General features: G+C 37.3%; 2 protein-coding genes across 8 annotated transcripts in view; one reads left to right on the forward strand and one right to left on the reverse strand.

Moving 5' to 3' along the window:
• Positions 1–3,745: 3,745 nt before the first annotated feature.
• SPATA22 (spermatogenesis associated 22) overlaps positions 3,746–18,958 on the forward strand; it is a 30,918-nt gene continuing 15,705 nt past the window's right edge. The window contains exons 1-2 of one of the 6 annotated variants that reach the window (XM_034752239.1): positions 3,746–3,859; positions 4,644–6,695. The gene's annotated coding sequence lies outside the window, so the exon portion shown is untranslated. Of the gene's footprint in view, positions 3,860–4,260; positions 6,696–18,958 lie in introns of those variants that run through there. The other 5 variants (XM_034752238.1, XM_034752240.1, XM_034752242.1 and 2 more) reach the window with 5 other exon arrangements.
• Positions 8,112–17,446, reverse strand: ASPA (aspartoacylase). 2 transcript variants are annotated; one of them, XM_034752245.1, is made up of 7 exons: positions 17,343–17,446; positions 15,063–15,324; positions 12,702–12,897; positions 11,348–11,441; positions 10,648–10,755; positions 9,289–9,398; positions 8,112–8,719 (listed from the first exon to the last, which is right to left on the reverse strand). In XM_034752245.1, the coding sequence occupies exons 2-7, from the start codon at positions 15,299–15,301 to the stop codon at positions 8,522–8,524; spliced, it is 945 nt and encodes a 314-aa protein (XP_034608136.1). In that variant the 5' UTR covers positions 15,302–15,324; positions 17,343–17,446; the 3' UTR covers positions 8,112–8,521. The 2 variants fall into 2 exon arrangements, with proteins under 2 accessions (XP_034608136.1, XP_034608135.1); XM_034752244.1 differs by lacking the exon at positions 17,343–17,446 and having other exon boundaries at positions 15,063–15,466.

Below are 18,958 nucleotides of genomic sequence, written 5' to 3' on the forward strand. Positions count from 1 at the left end.
AGAACAGGAGTACTTGTGGCACCTTAGAGACTAACAAATTTATTTCAGCATACGCTTTCGTGGGCTACAGCCCACTTCATCTGATGCATAGAATGGAACACACTGAAAGAAGATATTTATATATACAGAGAACATGAAAAGGTGGGAGTAGCCATGTCAACTGTAAGAGGCCAATCAATTGAGATGAGCTATCATCAGCAGGAGAAAACATTTTTTTGAAGTGATAATCGAGATGACCCATAGAAGGTGTGAGGATAACTTAACATGGGGAAATAGATTCAATGAGTGTAATGACCCAACCATTCCCAGTCTCTGTTTAAACCTAAGTTCATTGTATCTAATTTGCATATTAATTCAAGTTCAGCAGTCTGGAAGGGACCTTGAGAGGTCATCTAGTCCAGTCCCCTGCACTCAAGGCAGGACTAAGCATTATACTGAGCCTTTTGAACAAAATCCCTGGTGTCAAAGTTTGTGTGATGGTGTTTAAACAGAGTTCTTTACTTTCTATTGGTTAAACAAATCAAACAAATGTAATATACAATATTTTTTTCCTTTTGGAGAAATTATTCCAATCTCTTTGATGTCCATTACTGTATTTTCTATACTGATCTCTCTAATGCATGAGAAATCATTTTGTGTACTGAGAATAGTTAAGTTTTGAAAATATGAAAAAAAGACATTTCAGCTTTGAAGTAGAACCACAATATGAAGTATGTAATTTTGAAAGTTCTGGATATAGTGGTGTTTTCATTTTGGCTACCAGTGTTATTTATCATGGACCCCATTCTACAGTGTGGTGAGCCTTCTGTGAAAAGATGAACTCCTTCAACTTTCACTGACCTATCATGATCTGTTTTCTGGTCTATAATGCTCGTGGTAATTTTATATGTCTAGTTCTTTTTCCTCATTTGTATGTATACATTCCCTTTCATAAGAGCAATAGATCACTAAAATTAATTCATTTAAGAGGGATCATTGTTTGGGTTGATTTAAATCACTGGGTCTTTGGCCTTTTGCTATTACCACTTGAAAATCCACTTCTTGTCATGTTTTACTGCTTAAACAGAATACTTGTTACCTATTGAGTGTTGTTCTTGGGTTTAAATTAATGCCCAATCCCTGCTACTTTGGGGAGATTAGCAGTAAATATTTATCTATGAAGAAATTATTTTTAAGAAAATCAGTTGAATGCACTGTAATTGTGAACCATTAAGCTTTTCTGAATTCAAAGTACTGTATGTTGCACTTTCTGTAGCACTTTTTATTTGATCAGTCCTCAAGACATGTAACTTTGAATTGTTTTTATTTTATTTTACGTACGTGTGTATATATAAAAATAAATATTTTTGCTCTATGTATGTTCAATATTTGTTAATGTATTCCTGTAGAATGTGCCTTAGTCTTCATGGATTCTGATCTAATTTTTTCATTGTTAATTTCTATTTTGAGGAGACTATTCAGAAAATATATAGCCAAGTCTGTGTTTGTGTGGTAGAAAGAGATGCATTAGATCCTTACAATTGCATCAGTTATCTCCACAGTGGGTCAGCTGATCCACAAGACTAATGTTTTAATGCAAAAGGACATAAAGAAACTACACAGCAGGGAGCAGGGTGCAGAGCTAGTTGGGATGGTAAATGTGGTTGTCATTAATTGGCTTTCTATAGATCCTGTATCCCCGGTCTCTTACTATGCACAGCCCCTGTAGAGATGTCAAGCAGAACTGAAACAGACTCCACAAAGTTGAAATCTTAGAAAACAAAGCTTACTTTTACTGGAGGAGATTCATGGGTGGTGTCAATGTGATGACTGAACCCTTTTTGGCCTAGTAGCACATGTGAGTAAGAAATCAGAGTCTTATGGGAATATTTCTTCAGTGCTAATAGCTTTTTTTGGAAATTGTCAGCCAAGAATATTGCAGTAGGGCCACATGTTTGCCTTTTGGTCAATTCACCTATGCCTGTCAGTTACCTGGGAAAACACTCCTCTTCATATATAGAACTGAGAAGACACAGCACATACACGGAACTTTACTCTGGTCATCTTGTCAACTTCTAGTAGTTTTCCAATCAGGATACACTTATGCCATCGTGGCCAAAGGGCCTAGCTAGACCACACAGTACCAGATGGTTTCTGTGCAGTAGGATTGCAAGGACCTTGACCATAATGAATAATAGGTAGAGAAGGCCAAATTCTATACTTTTGATATACAGTAATATTTATTTAAAAATCAAGAAATAAAGCAGATAATTTAATAAACATGTATTTTTCTCCTGTATTTATTATTGCCTTAACACTGCAATTGAAACACAAAGCAAGGATAAAGAATATTGGTTGGGAGTGAGGGAGAAGAAATACATCACTTCTAAAAGGAAAAGGAAGGTGCAATAATTTTCTGGCCCATTAAATACTTGCTTTTGGCTATCTAAATAATGACATGGGTTGTAGCTGCTGAGGCATATGGGTATTGTATAATAGACTTACCACATAAGTTAATGTTAATTTATGAGGGATTAAATCTAGTGAGAAATACAATATATTTTAAATTAAAACATTCTAAATCATCAATCTTTCTATTTACTGTATTATAGCAAGCACTCAGAACAGAAAAAAATGATTATACGCATCCCTCAAACTCACCAACTCTCACTTTTTTCAGTAGTCCCTTTCCTTTTTTAATTCAGCACCAGTAAGGTATGGAAGAGAAGGTATAAAACACCCAGCTATATATTTTTTTTCAATTCAAACAGTGGTTGGAGTTGTAAAGATTTAGGAAAATATTTTTGGTTAGCAAGTTATCAAGCCTAGAATAACATAAAAATCTATAGAAAATTTAAATATGAGAATACTGAACAGCAACCAGATTTTCCTGTGCAATTACATTTGCATCTTATTGTTATCACTAATATTTTTCTGATACTGATTTTTGAGGAAGATTGCTAATATCAGAACCCTTTGCTTTTTCATTGTAATTAACACAACCTTCAACTTGTTACTGCAGAGGGTTTTTAAAAAATAATGCACATGGTTTTTAATGCTTTCTCAGCCTGAGTGATGGCAATATGACAAAATAAATATTTAGAGAGTTAATTCATATCCCCCATTCTTTCTGTCTCTGTGATACTCAGGCTTGGTTCCTACAAATACAGAATCACTAAATTACAGTTTCAGCAGCCTGGTAAGCGCCACATGAAATCCTTTTAATGTTCTTTTTCATATATCCGAGATAGAATTTACGACTCCTCCTTCATCAAAAAACTTATGTCAATGAATTCACAACCTGGAAATGGTTTTTGCAGTGAAATGAAAAACTCTCTCTAAACATGACTCATATTTTTCAATTGGCTCCCGTGGAAGTTAGTTGCTGATGCTTTCACTGATCTTATTAACGAACGATTTTACAACACGTTTCTAATACATTTGTGAGGTTAATTATGTATCCAGATTGGATGTGGCAATTCTATAACATGTGGGCCTGTTCTTGCATTCTATCTATCTATCTATCTATCTATCTTCATTTTGAAATAACAGGAGTTCTGGGATGCAAGAACTGCGAGATCATACACTATGCCAAACATTTTATTTGAAATTGCTCCATGTAATGACTGCCCTGCACCTTTAAGCAGGGTTTTTTTGGCTAGTCTGGCGAGTGAAGAGAACAGTGCTTTATGGCTGGCTGGAAGGGAGATGAAAACTGCTGCAAAAGGAGCAGCGTGGTCGCTGACATCCCCTGGGAATGCAGGGTTCGAAAAGGAGCAGCACGGTGCCGGGAGCCTTCCTTTTTACACAGACCAAGGCTGAGGCAGGAGGGTTCCAGTGTTCAGATCTACTCGGCTCCACATGGAAGCGAAGCAGGGCGGTGAGCAGGCCAAACCCTTCCCCCCACTTCGCTTCCAGCATAAAGGCAGGAACTATCAGCAAGTCTCAGTAGGAGTGCTCCGGACTACAGTTAGCTCGGCTCCACCCACGTGGCAGCAGAGCAGGGAGGAGGGAGAATCTCTCACTTCAATCCCGGAATAGAGAAGCAGGCCTTTGTCCCAGCATGGCTCCTGGCAGACACGGAACAATAAGAGCGGGAAGGAACAGGGGGAAGATTAATTCTCCATCCCCCCTGGTTCAGGCGGGGTGAGGCAGGCATAGCAGAGTGAATTCACAAAGGGAGGTGCAGTTGAGTAGCAAAGCAGCTCGGAGCCAGATTCTGTCCCTCGGTATACAGATGAGTAGAGGGAGTGGGAGTGCGCCCCCTCCCCCCCCAGCAGCTGTCCGGTGCACAGAGGTTTAGGGAACGGTTTTTGTATTACCTGCTGTGGGCAGGAGACAGCAGGGGGATGGAATTTTGCTTCTCCCTCCCAGTTAGTGTCATGGGACAGGGAACTGGGGAGGAATCAAACCCTGCACAGGGCGGACGGAGTGCAGTTATTTGGGCCGGGTGAGCCAAGGGCAGGATCCTTGCAACAAGAGCGAGGGGTTGGAGGAGCCTGGGATAGTGCTTTTCATTACCAAGGGCAGCCTATCAGGCTTGGGCAAGGGTCTCAAAGTGAGGCACTCACCCAGGAAAGTGAGCTGGCTGCGTTTGATGGTGGGACAGTCAGCTGGGATTTGATACAAGTAATCAGGGTTATTGTGTCAGGTTGTTTCCACAGCTTTGCAGGCCATACAAGGTGTAATGGTTCGCCCAGATCTAGGATATTCCACTCAAGTGATTGCAGGAGATAAGGCAGACACTGAGGATGGGGTGAGTTAAATGAGGATCCCATACCAAAATGATGTGGCAAAGGTGGGGATTGCGGGCACTAGTGGTTCCTTGGAGGCTTAACCCCCAAAAAACAAACAAAAAAAACCCATGATGGGGTATCACATGGGCCAGCCAGAAACTGTCTCAGTTGCCCCTGGACTCCCACCCCCAGAAGCAGAGCCAGGGTATTGCACGGCTGATACAGGCTAACCGTAAGTTCCTCAAACATGGGGACAGCATGGGAGAGGTGTCTTGCTAAGGCTGCATTTCTTAGCTATGCTTGTGTTACAGTTGAAGCTTACCCAGAGAGAAGCCTGGCTTTGTTAGATACATAAATATAATCGGGCGGGCATGCAATACATTCAGTGGCATACATCTAATCACAGCAGTTGCTGTTACAGCACTGGGTGGGCATGCAATACATTCCCGGGCATACATTTCTTTATAGCAGTGGGTTTTGCAGGATCTGTACCTTCAGGCATGCATGCAAAACATGTTTTGGGTCTCATACAGCACATTCCTGCCACAATGGTGAGGGGAGGTATAGGACGCTGGGTAGAACAAATGCCACCTGCAAGTAGGCCCTGTTTGAACAAAGCGTGGGTGACAGAAGGCAGGCCAGTGCAAGGGGCCAGCTTCAAGCATTGGAATGGGCTAAGGCCTCCTGTGGGACTACCCCAGCAAAGCCAATGGGTCAAATCTATGTGCTGGGTTTTTTAATGGGGGTTCTTATCCCCTTTATATAAAATAATAATGATTAAAGTCAAGGGTGGGGTTTGGCCATTTTAAGGCAATAATTCCACAAGAATGAATTTGAGGTACAGGGGCAGGCAAGGCCATCCAGCCAATTTCCTGTGGATAACTTGTGGGTTTCCTCCAAGGCTAGTTTCAAGCAGCAATGGAATGAGCTATGGCCTCCAGTGCGACTACCCCAGCAAGGCTGTTGGGTCAGTTTTGTGGGCTGGGTTTACTGTGGGTTCTTATCCCCTTTGTGTTTTGCCCCAAGGCTTGGCCCCCGGAAAGGCTTCAGGGAATTACATTGTTTCATAACCTCTCTGGGGTTGACAATGGCATAGCACACGCCTTGTCTCATTTTCAGGTCCACAGATTTCTGGAGTTGGTACCAGGAGCCAGTCGGGAACCCAGGCAGATGCCACTAGCGCTATGGAACCTTAGAAGAATGGTAGAATGGTTGTCAGTGTGGTGTGGAGATCAGTTGCTCCATGCACGTGGAGGGTTGTGAGAGAAGTTTTAATGATTTCATGCAATTTCAGGATTAGGAAGGCTGGTCAGCGATATGGCCCATTACAGAGGAACAGGTGCTGCAGCACATGCTGTCGCTGGCAAACCGTCAACTGGCATCCTCCACAATCTCGAATCGCCTTTCTGCCATTACATTCGTCAGTAGGCTAAATGGTTATCCTGATCTTTGCAGTGGTTTTTTTAGTTGGAAGGTTTTTGGCTCATGGACAGGAATCGGTCTTGTTCAGGGCTGCATTCTTGACAGCAGTTTTTGGTGCTTTCAGGATCAGTGAGCTAGTATCTGGGTCTGGTAGGAAGGGCTTTGCAACTGCGGGATATACAATGGCAGGAGCATTCAATAATATTACACTTGTGACGGTCAAAGACAGATCAAGTTGGCCAGGGTGAATCTGTGATCCTCTGGCAGGGTGGTGAGCCTGGAGTCTGCCCAGTTCAGGCTTTGAAGGCCTACTGGGTTATATGGCCAAAGGGGAAAGGTCCCCTTTTTATGCATGGTGATGGGAGTCCCCTCATAGCATATCAATTTGTTATTGGGTTGAGACGGGGGCTGATGAGGTTGGGGCTGCCAGCCCTTGAATTTGGTTCCCACTCATTCAGAATCGGGGCAGCAACGGCAGCAGCACAGATAGGTATGGGAGCAGAGGCAATCGGGAGTTGGCATTCGGATGCGTACCGAACGTATGCAAGACCTCAGGTGGTAAGTCAGCATTAATTTGTCATAATCTCATTACAGATATTGGACGACCAGCCATGCAGATGGTGGTGTGGGTCTGCAGGCATAGTATTGTCTTTTGTGCCCATAGTCACATGTCCAGGGTTGCCTGAGGGTTCACAGCTGGGCTTTGGTGATGAGGCTATACTCAGTTGGCATGCAAGGAGGGGCAAGTTATGGGATCAACTAATACTGATGCTATTTGATGTGCGGGCCCATCAGCAGCCCCCGGATATAATGTGGTGCATTTTGTGGAAAACGATTTGGGAATGCTTAAAGGAGTGGAACTAATGCTCAGAGCAAGGAGGGACTTGGGGGCTGATCCTTGAACTTTTTCCAGGAGTTAATATGATTTGGTCAGACATGCTTCAGGGTCTATCAGGGAGCCGTGAGCCCCCTCAGGATGGACAAGGCAAGGAGTTATGTGAACAGGGAGGTGGCCAAATTCCTTGGGACCAGAGGAAAGACTGATTTCACATCCTGGCATAGTATATGGGGCAGCAGAGTTGTTTTGGGAGCATGGGGTTCACCTGTCTGACTTAGGTGCTGTCATGTTTTTAACTGGTATAAAATATGGCATTAGGAGATGTGTGGGGAGGAGGCTGCCAAGGTGTCTCCTTGTGGCAGATGTCCAGTGCAGGTACTCCATAGGAAAGGAATACAGCGATCAGATAAATGGCTTGGAAAAAGACTTAAAAAGAGGTGCCCATTAAAGGTTGGGGACTCCTATGATTGGTATGTCAGGGAGCAACCCCCCCATTCTTATAGCCAACCTTAACCCTCCTAGGAGGTAGGGGTGGATGGTAAGGTCCTGGCAATGGATTTGCTGGAGGGAACGGGTATATAAAAAAGAGGGGGAGCTGGTGAAAACCCCTCACCCCAGGTATGGTAAGGTCCTGGCAATGGAGGGACATGGATGGAAAAAGAGGGGGAGCTGGTAACCCCCCCCAGGTAATTATGGAATAAACATGGGGTTACCTGCAGTGTACACAATTATCTGCCAGGTAGTCCCAAACATCTAATAAAATTGCGGCCTCATTAAACCAGTGTCAAATGTCTCCTGTCCTTCTTTTGGCATAGCCAGAAAACATGTAGATGTAACTGAAAAACTTTGCAATTACAGAACGCTTTATATTTTCATTGCTGCAGAAATTTTATCAAATTTTCATCAAAATTCTTACACTTTCCACAAATATTGACCATGAAGTATAATACTGTACCAGTAAATTCCTGGGCACATAACATTTAATTTAAACATATGCCATTAACTCAACAAAATCAATTTTTGATTTATTTGTCTTTAACATTAACTAGATAATACTTTAAGTGTACCTGGTTTCCATTTTATTTTATTCAGAGTAACTTTCTTACTCAAATTGAAAACATTTCCTAACACATTCCTTCAGTAATGTAGACTTCAGGTTGCACAATTCTGAATAACATTTGGGAAAGATTTAAAATTTGAATGTAGGAAAATCTTTAGATAAAAGTTTAACACAATGATCAATAATTTGGTATATTATGTAGACACAATTTTGCAGAATGCATTAAATAATTAGCTATATAAACTAGTAATATTTATTTTTAGTATCTGCAATAAACATGATTAAAAATAATACTTTGCATTTAAAAAGTGCTTTTCATCTTCAAAGTGCTTAGCAAAATTAATTAATACACAATTTTAAATTAAGGGTTAATTTCTGCATTGATTTTCCCCACTGACTTCACCTGGATTACATGGAGTAGAAATCAGCAATGAATTTGGCCGTATGTCTAAAAAAGTTTTATAATCTTTCACAAATGTCCTAGTTTTAAGACAAAGAGGATCTGATACCTTTTGCAGTAAGTTTTACTTTGACTGTTTTTACAAAAGCTTGTTTCTTTTCATAATATGCAGCCTCATTCACAAATGTTGGGTATACTGTAGAATCCCCTTCATAATTAATGGTCTCTCCATCAAGAGTTAAAAATATAGGCTCCCCATTGTTCAGTGGCTGCCAGTCTTGATCCTTATAGGAAATTAGATTATAGATTGTTAGAAAATATATTATATTTTCATCTTAATATTTGTTGACAACTTTCATATAAGATTCTTAAGTTTATTATGCATAGTTATACTACTCTGTACAGTTTATGGCCAAAACTTTCAAAGCTCCACTGATTTGGGACCTTAGGCATCTTGGGCCTGATTTTTAAAAGTGCTGAGCACTCACTATTCCAGTTGAAATAAATGGGAACTGTGAATGCTCAGCAACTCTGAAAATTAGGCCCAAGGTTTCTCAAAGGTTTGGGTCCCAAAATTGGAAGTACCTGTTTAGAATGAAAGTATACCATACTTTCTTTTCCTTGAGTTTTTGTTCAAAACTGAGTTTAGAACTTCCCAATCAATTACTGAAATACTGTAAACCATTAGTTATAAAATTTATATGAATGGTTCTGAAACATTCAATCTCTCCATTGGTGGGTTTGACATAATAGTAAATATCTTATTTGATGATATACCATATACTATACTATAAACCAAACATCAAATGGAATACCTATACAAATGTTGTAAATGAAGAATGATAGATTTTACCTGCAGGCTAGGGTGAATAACAGCAGTAATTTCACCATTTTTATTCCTGGGATAATCTACTTTTTCCATTATTTTGTAAATTTCAATTGTACATGGTGGAAATTCCTTTCCTAGAAAGGATAAATATATTTTTAAATGTCATATCAGCAAATTCCCATTTAAATAATATACCTAATTTACTATTTTATTTAGAATGGCTGAAGTCATTAATTTGTATCTGTTCATAGTTTATAAGTTAGTAATTAACTCAAGTAATACGAATATGTCTAGCTCCAGATTTCCTATCCCGTGAAGGTCAGGTTGCTGAAAGACGACCCAGTTGCTTAGTGTTGCATAAAAATCTGGATCTAAATTTGAACAGTATTGTTGAAATCGGGGATCTCAATCACTGCATACACCGTAATAAATTCATTTTGTAGATAAGGAATTCATAAAATCTGACAGCATTATTTAATAGTTAGGGAATGATATTGATGGGAATGCATGCAGTTCTTGCATGCCTATGTCACTGCTTCAAGAATAAACTGACAATCAGCAGTCAAGCACAAACTTTCCCAATACAAAGATATTTTAATTTATAACAACTCTGTATTTGACTTTGTATAGGTGCATAACAAAAGTTTATTACTTCAAATTATTTTATGAGGGTCAAAGGTATAGTAAGAAATGGAAATGAATAAGCTGCTCATTATAAATGTTTCTTTTTTATATTGCACTCTCAGCATACACTTACTATACAATAAGTTGTGAACACAGTTGTGAACTACCACTTTATATCTATGATGTATCTTGTAGGATCAAGTATCAGAGGGGTAGCCGTGTTAGTCTGGATCTGTAAAAAGCAACAGAGAGTCCTGTGGCACCTTTAAGACTAACCGATGTATTGGAGCATAAGCTTTTGTGGGTGAATGCCCACTTCGTCGATGCATGTAATGGAAATTTCCAGGGGCGGACCTGCTTATGCTCCAATACATCGGTTAGTCTTAAAGGTGTCACAGGACTCTCTGTTGCTTTTTGTAGGATCAAGTTTCACCATAGTTCTAGATTCTCAAGTTTCAATAAAAAAGGGCAAAAGACATTAACAATAGAAGTTCTTAAAGCTTAAGTGCAATTCTCAGTTCCAACATTCTTATACAATTATTCATCATGCTGTAATTCAGAATGAGTAAAATAAATTGTAAATAATTTATTAAAGACTGTATGAATGAACTTACTATTAATACTACAATAATACAAAATATGAGTTGCATTTGTTTCATTGCAAAATGCTGTAGCTTCATTTGTTTAAAAAAATCTACTCTTTTGCAATGAGTTACTAGCAGAGAATAGGAGTGTTCATGCTTGCATGATTTACTATACCTTCATTAAAAATGTGCACAAAATCGAGGCCATGTTTGATAATCTTTCTCATTTTGTCCAAAATATCAGCTCTAAGAACTCCTTGGGGCTGAGGCCCAACTTCCACACCTGTGTACAAATGAGGGAGATATTGATCGACATTGTATGTCACATGTATAGAATGCACACTAAAAATATACATGCCTGTGTGTGTGTCTGCTTACTGTTTTAGAATTACCAGTTTAATTAACATTGAAGGCAAAATAATGCAATATTTCTCTAATGTTATCCTGTCTATTATAGTATAAATGAACAGGTTAGCCACTTTATCCCACCATCCCTTTTCTGGTTAACAATCAACATTCATCCTAGTTTTATTTATGAGAAATAAATACCTCTTCTGAGTTTAACATCAGTAATGCTTATAATCAAACAACATAATTTACTTTCTATCCTAAAATATTATAAATATCTCCAATAAAATATTATTCTTATAAAAAGAGGATAGTTTGAGTATAAAAAAAGGGGGGACAATTTAGGATGCAGAATGGATCATTTATTTACCAAATCAAGCCCATATGATTACGAAGCAGGTGGATGAACCTCATTATAGAAATTTGTTTAACTTAAAGAAACAACTTAAAAAGAAAAAGATCTGGAGACAGGCATCTATTTTAATAATTTCTGGGGATTGGAAAGTGGACTCAACATTCATATTTACCAACAGGGTGTTTTGCTATAGATCGAGTTGTTGCATATTTCAAGTTAGGATGTTCAGTCAGGAAAACAGGACAGCATTCTGGGGCCAAAGCATTCTGTGAAGATTTGTCAAAAAAAGTCTTTCTTATGCAAATATTAAAAATGTTGCGCAACAAAAGACTACTGATGCTGAAGTGATTTACACAATGTCTTCAATATGTTGCTCTTATTTCATGGCCCTAAAATAAGTAGGACATCTTTAGAAAACATACAAAGCTATATTTGTTGGTCTGCTTTCCCTTAGCTCATGTCAGGCATGCTCCACTGAACTTTGCTGCACGCTGATATTAATGAACACAGTTCCAGTCTTAATTTACCCAGAATCAAATTGCTTTTAGGACAGATTTCAAATATTTTTCTTCTAGCTATGGTTTGATTCTTTTATGAGACACATGTAGTGAGTTAGCCCGGTTCTTTTTTATATGTCTTGGCAGAAAACCTTCCTATCCATTCCTTTCTAGATTACTGCCTATCATTTCTACATTTTGATTAGATGTATGTTAATCTTCATATACTCTTACACATAAACTGACCACATCTTTGAACAGTATATAAACAGAGGTATGGGACACAAAGAAAATTAAATACCATATGTCAAAGTATATGAAATATCTTATCTTGAAGTATATGAATTAAGGGGAGGGGATTTTCAAAGTGTACCATATTGACCTAACTTTGCTCCCATTAAAGACAGTCGGAGGCTTACCGTTAACTTCAGTAAGATAACAGGCCAACATGGAGCACTTTTGAAAATCTCACCCTAAATGTGAGTCACTTGCAATACCAACAAGATTAAACATTTCCAACACTTATTAGTACTGCAGCCAATGTATATCAGGGTTTCTTTTGTCATAGCCTTATTCCATCCATTTTTAAAGTCTGCATTTTAAATAACTGATGTCTTACAACATTTTGCATTCAGTCTACAATTTTTTCCAGCTTTATGACAGACTAGTTTAAAAACAGACCCAATGATCTTTAAGTTTTTATTAATTTTGCTGTGTGTGTTATTTTTTGCTACTGCCCCACATTTGTCTTATTAACAAATTAATTTATTTACTAGTGCTGTCTATATCAATTGTTATCATGAAAGGTTGGAATCAGTACTAACCAGTATTGGACCCAATTTAATAATTCTTTGTGATAGTAAATATCCCATTCTATAATTAGTTTTAATATACTTTCCCAAACATTTTAACAAAATAAAACAAAACAGCATAACTGTATTTAAATAAAGGCACAAAGTTGATATACAGTAATATGTTTCAAATACAAATCTAAATTTATTCTCATAGTTTACTAAAAATTAGTTTTACCTTAATATAATGAAACATCTGGATTGTAAAGTTATTCCTGGAGTTTTCAAGAATGAGAGTGCCACCCATGTTAGAAGTTGTGTTGTGAAGGTCAAAAATAAGGTCATAGGCATCATTACTGTCTTTTGGACCAAATATATGGTTGATTTCCTGAGCTCTTCTCACTTCATATGGAATATCTTCTGTGATTTGCTTGCTGTTAATATTAGTACAAATAAATTAACAAATTCTATAGCTTTGCTGTCAACAAAAATTAGAGTATCCTTTTCATTTGATTTTTTCCATAATTGGTTAGAATTGATATACCATATACAACTACCCCATCAAACTGTTTGACCTGTAACAGGTTGTGCTTGAACTTAACAAGTATTAATGCTAGTTGGCAATATGTCTTCCTGTTGTCTCTATCAGTATTTTGCAAGATTTTTCACCTAATCTAAAATGGTATTTTACATTACTTCTGCTTTACTTCTTTGCAATGGCTCCCAGTTCACAATGGTTGAAATTCTCCCTCTGTACAGAAAGGCAGCCCAAGAGTTATGCACCATGTAAAGTCATTTCTAGGGCTTAATCCAGCATCTGTTGAACATAGAAGTCTTTAAGGAGTTAGTTCATGCCCTTAGACCTTGGTCCTGATCTATGTCTTTCATGGCTTGTTTTCTTTTTGATCTACTTCTTACTTTTCATATTCTGACCAGATTCTTAAGATCTGTTGGTTTGGGTCCTCTTGCTCCATAAAGCAGATGATACTTATGGATTCCATCTGGAATTCTTTCCCTCAAGATTTTAGTAAGTTCCATCTCAATGTCTTTAAAACTAAATCAAACTGTTCTTTTTAATATAGTTTATGGTTGTGAGATATTATAGTTGAATGTACTGTACTTTATTAATTTCATTGTAAAATGGCATCGGATATGATGTTATAATCTATAATTTTATATCTTTGTGCTTTAATTTAATTGAAATTGAGAACTTCTTGGAATAGGGGAAAGATGTAAGTACTCTGGGTAAAATCCTGCCGTATTGAAGTCAATGAGAGCTATGCCATTGCCTCCAGTGGGGCTGGGATATCACACTCTATTTTTGTAAAGCCATTGGTAATTATGTCTCCACATCAGAAAAAAAAAGTACAATAGTCTTCTAAATGTACTTACTAATGCTCTAGTCTTGAGTAATCTGTTGGGATTTACTGAGAAATATTAGTAAAAGTTATACAAAAAGCATTTTAGAAGAAATACTTTAAATTAGATAACCTGACAGTACATTTATTAAATCATTCCAATTTCAAAGCAGGTGAAATAATAAACAGGAAGACAAAGAAGTTATTCTAAATGCATAAGTCTATGTATGGATAAACAGTTAAAAAGTTGGTGCAGATCTTTGTCTCTTGCCAAGTATTTACCTTATAAGTGACATTACCAATAAAACAATTCTCTCTTAGATAAAATGTCAAATGAAAATGCATAGATGCATTGTAAAGACAAATACTTTTATACAGCATGTGTGATATAAATGGTCTTTGCTGTTATCCACCTTTCCCATCAGGACCTTTGTGTTGCATAATTATCTGTTGAGCATGCAGATATATCGTACTTAAAAATGCTTGGTTCACCTACCAAAGTCCATTTGAACAGTTAACTTCTCAAACAGAGCTAACACAAAGTTCCATTAAAAATGTCATTTATCATTGTAAAATAAGCCTCTTAAATCAGAATAGTTACACGTTGTTTTAGATTATGTAAATCAAGAAATACAGTGTGATCACTTAATTTATTGACAATTTTGTCTGTATAATTTTGCCATACTACGCATATTTCAAACTTGACTGTTTTCACATTTCATTCTACACTATATGTAACTGAAATTTAAAATACTCAATATTTATATAACATTTGTTTTTTTTCTCAGACACTCGCTTTCATATTTATCTATATTTAAATAGCTTTGTGTTTTAACAACTGGCTATGTGGCTACCAGTACAGTGGCATTAACAACAGTCCAAAAGTTAAAATGCCCAAGGGGTTTATTTCAAGACATGTGAGAAATGAGACTGTCACTCAGAGTAATAGCAATACTTTAACTTTACATGAATACAGCAAATTCTATATTGATTTTAAATATAGTCTAACTTCCTCTAACAATTTGTCTCTTGTTGCATGAGCACTATTTAAACAATGAATCAAGTAAGTACATTCTATTTGGTCTTTCTGGGTTAAAAGTCAGCCAACAATATCATGTGATTGCACTGTCAAAAGATTATTAGTGTTCATGTAAAAATTTTACCAATAAAATAATAAAAGAAGCTCCTGATAACATTTAAGATAGAAAACTAAAAATATACAAGCACACAGTTATTCTTACCCAAGATTATCAGGGTCAAAAACTCGGTTCAGGTCACAGTCAATATATCTAGTACATTTCTTCACAGCGCTTGGGTTGGTAATAAATGGTCTCACTTCCAGCCCTGTTCTTTGAATCTCAGCTCCATTCTCTTGCCAATGCTTGACCAAAAATACCCCTGATAACTCATTGCCATGAGTCCCTCCAAAGATAGCAACTCTTCGTACAGGAGCCTCATGAACAACATAACAGGAAGTCATTCTATTAAGCTGCTTTAATGTTGCTGCAATCAAAACAGAAAATAATAGCAAAGTAAAACATTTGTTCCTAAGAAAGGACAGAAAATGTTTGACTTTTTTATCTGTCTAGACCAGATGTTAACTGATGTGTATTAACATTTCTCTAACAAGTCTTACGAGTTTTCTGTTGCAATACATGGGTGTTGCTAAACTGACACTCCTCCTTCCCAAGCCCTGCCCTTCTCTTTACCATATTTGGATCATAATATGTATAAATCAGCTAAAGATACAGTCATATAGTTCAATCACTAACTCCTGTACTCAGTCTGTAATGTTATACAGTGTATAATCAAATACTATAATAATAAAAAACAATATAATTTTTAATTTGTACTTTAAAATAATGTTCACATTCTACATTGAAAATCCACAGAATGCTAGTACTTCAAATTGGATGTACCAGGTATATTTGTGCATCACTTCATGTGTGTTTTATATCACATAGCCAGTATAATATGTAATAGAGAAATGGATTTAAAGTAAGTAAAAATACACAACAAAATATGACATTATGATTTCACATCTTAGGTATTGTGATAGACAAAATGCTGAAAGCTCATTACTGTCAACTACCAAAGAAATGTTGGTATCCGAGTATAGCTGGATTTCTTGAAGTGTGTTTATTGTATGTGTATGTATATGTGTGTGTGTGTGTGTGTGTGTATATATGACAGTTTTATCATACTTATCTAATGAACAGTGGCTGCAGGGGGCTTAATTAAAAAATAAAATTCAATATATTCACATCAGAGTGTAATATTCTTGGCCCCAATGTTGCAATGGGATCTGTTAGCCTGGACCTCTGTGCCAGTGCAGATTATCTAATTGGTGGTTTACATTTCTAACTAATACGATTCTAATGATACAAAAAATAGATGGATGTAGCTGACATAAGATCAAATAGTTGTACTTGCCTCTCAAAATCTTCAGAGGTCAAGAACCTGCCTTTTTCCAACTTCAGAATTGTTCCATAATCCCAATACATACACCATAACTACCATTCACAAAGGACTTTCAAAGAAGAAAATTAGACTATGCAGCAGTCACATATGTTCTATGGCATCCTGGCAATGTTTTATGGCCAGCATTATACCTGCAATCCCAAGCCATTATATAAGGTCTTCTACAAGTCTAGACTATCCGGAACCCACCTTATTGTGAACATTTCACACATCCTTTTCTAAAGGCTTTTACCATACAATATTATAACTTGGAGAATAAAAGGTCTCAGCAGGAAAAAACACCTTTTTATTGGCAAGAGTAATCTGTACTAATTGTAATTACAACTCTGTAATGACTCACTGCACACCACAGAGATACAAATGAACTCTACATTTCAAGCATATAAAATATAATTTTTGTCAAAATTCGCTTTCTTTCTGTTAGAATGTATATAGGATTTATATTTCAATCATCCAGAAACCTCACTGCTATCTGAGAAAGGTTTTTTAAGACATATTTGATATGTTATAGATATAAGAAAAGAAAGCTGAACACAGGATTCATACATCATGATTAAATCTACTGGAAGTGTACTCACATAATAAAACTTACACTTGAAATTTCAGCCTATGCATACTGATTTAGTAAATCTTGTAGTGAACTAATCTGGATAGACTATGTTTATTCAGACACCTAATGGTATTATTTCTTCACTTTAGTAACTTGTCACATAGTTTCAAGAAAGATAACTGTAGTAAATAATATATTAAACAAACTAGAATAGTTATATTTTACACCAAAAGACTGTTTTGTATCATCCTTTGACCCCATTGCTTTTGGTCATGGTTCCAAAGTTATTACTTACACAGTGACTGAACAAATGACTCACACTTTGAGTCCTGTTTATAGAATTTAAACAGTGCAGCACTTTGGAAATTAAACTGTAAAATGCAAATACACAGTGCTAGTAAACACAGTTTCTCTTTTATTTTTGAATGTATGATGTTTATAATTCCTTGCAAGAGGTAGAGTGAAACACAGCAATTATTTATACACTTACCTAATTTAACTTGCAAGAAGTTTGTCTCAGAAGAAGCGCTTTAATAGAAAAGATACAGTGCATTTCCAAACATGAGTTTAGGACTAAAGCCATGGAAGCTTCTTTTATACCCTTAAAGCAAGTTAACTTCCGAAGAATGTTTAACTCCTGGTTTCCCAGTACTAACTCTAGTGAATTTGTGGTCATAAATGAAAAAAGAAACATTTAAAGAGTTTTCATTCTTCTGAGTGAAGATGCTGACAACAACGTAATCCGTTATTACTGTGTTGTGCACCAACATCTATTTTTGTTTCCCTGGAAAATTATTCAGGCACTTATTTTGGCTTCTTCAATATAATTTTAGGGCTGTTTTGTTTTTGTGTTCTGTAATGATTACTTTTTTATTTGTGCAGCAGTACAAAAGCCTTAAGAGCAGGGTTGGGAGGACTTTGAAAAGTTATTACTAATGATAAAACTATTTAGTCTAAGCCATTTTATAGAGGTTCCTCTGTGCATTCTCCCCCACAATGCTCTCTGTTGGAGTGACTGGCTGCCCTAAAGACTGAAAGCTGAACTTGACTGCCTCCAAAGAATATTAACATAGGGCTGCATCTACCACTGTAACAGATAGTTGCCCCTGAAAGCAAAATACCAGGGGCAGCAAAACGTTCAGTAGCTACTTGTATAGGTCATTGCAGCCTGGTAGGAATTGATATTTGCCAACTTGCTTAAAGCATCATAGTGCTTAGAGCTGCCCCTATCAGCACTGCTTTGAAGACAGGAACAGAGCGTTGCCCCACTTAAACAATGAGGGCTCCTTCCCTAGGGGAGGAGAGTGACTCCTCTGCAATGCACACAACTCATGACAGACTAGGAGCAAGGGGCAAAACCCCACTACTTTAGCTCGTATCCCCTGTGTGAACTAGTAATTACTGCACCAGACTGCTGAGTGGATCTTCTACACTTAAATAAATTAAAATGAAGATGATAGGACTAATAATATCTGTAACTGTAAAGACTGGGCATGTTTTTCCTATCTAGACAACTGGGGCACCTGGACCTTTTCACCCCCAAAGAAATGAATCCTTCATTTATATTTAATTGGTAGCCCTATTAAGTGCACTATACATCTTTTAAATTTTTAAAATGAAATACTATTTGTCTATCTTGCAAAACACCCAGAGCTTAGGGTAAGGGCAGTTCTGAAAAACACACACATCTACATTATTTTAGCTGGGTGTGATTGTTTAAATGGTGAGGTTCCCAGGTACTTTATTTATTCTCATAATATTTTTTCTTGCAGAGGTAGAAGCCTGCCCAGAACTAATGGCTGAAGAAAAAGCCACTCAGAGGATAAAGGGGGAAAAGAAGCTTGGGTGAAATCCAGCCCAGAGCTGATTGTTGAGGGGAAAGCCTGTCACAGGCTGGAGAACGGGGATAAGTTTACACAGTATAGTTCGAGTTGAGGAGGATTTATTGCATGTTTCTGTTGGGCTTCTGGCGCCCCCTAGGCAAGCCCACATGCAATAAAATCCAAAGGGAAATGAGTTTATTCTTTTTGTGCAACCAATCTCCCTACTTAGCTTGTGCTCTCCCCACAGGGCTGTGTGCCTCCTATCCTCTGTGCCTGACACAGC

The sequence above is a fragment of the Trachemys scripta genome, chromosome 18 (assembly GCF_013100865.1).
Source record: "Trachemys scripta elegans isolate TJP31775 chromosome 18, CAS_Tse_1.0, whole genome shotgun sequence".
NCBI lineage: Eukaryota > Metazoa > Chordata > Testudines > Emydidae > Trachemys > Trachemys scripta.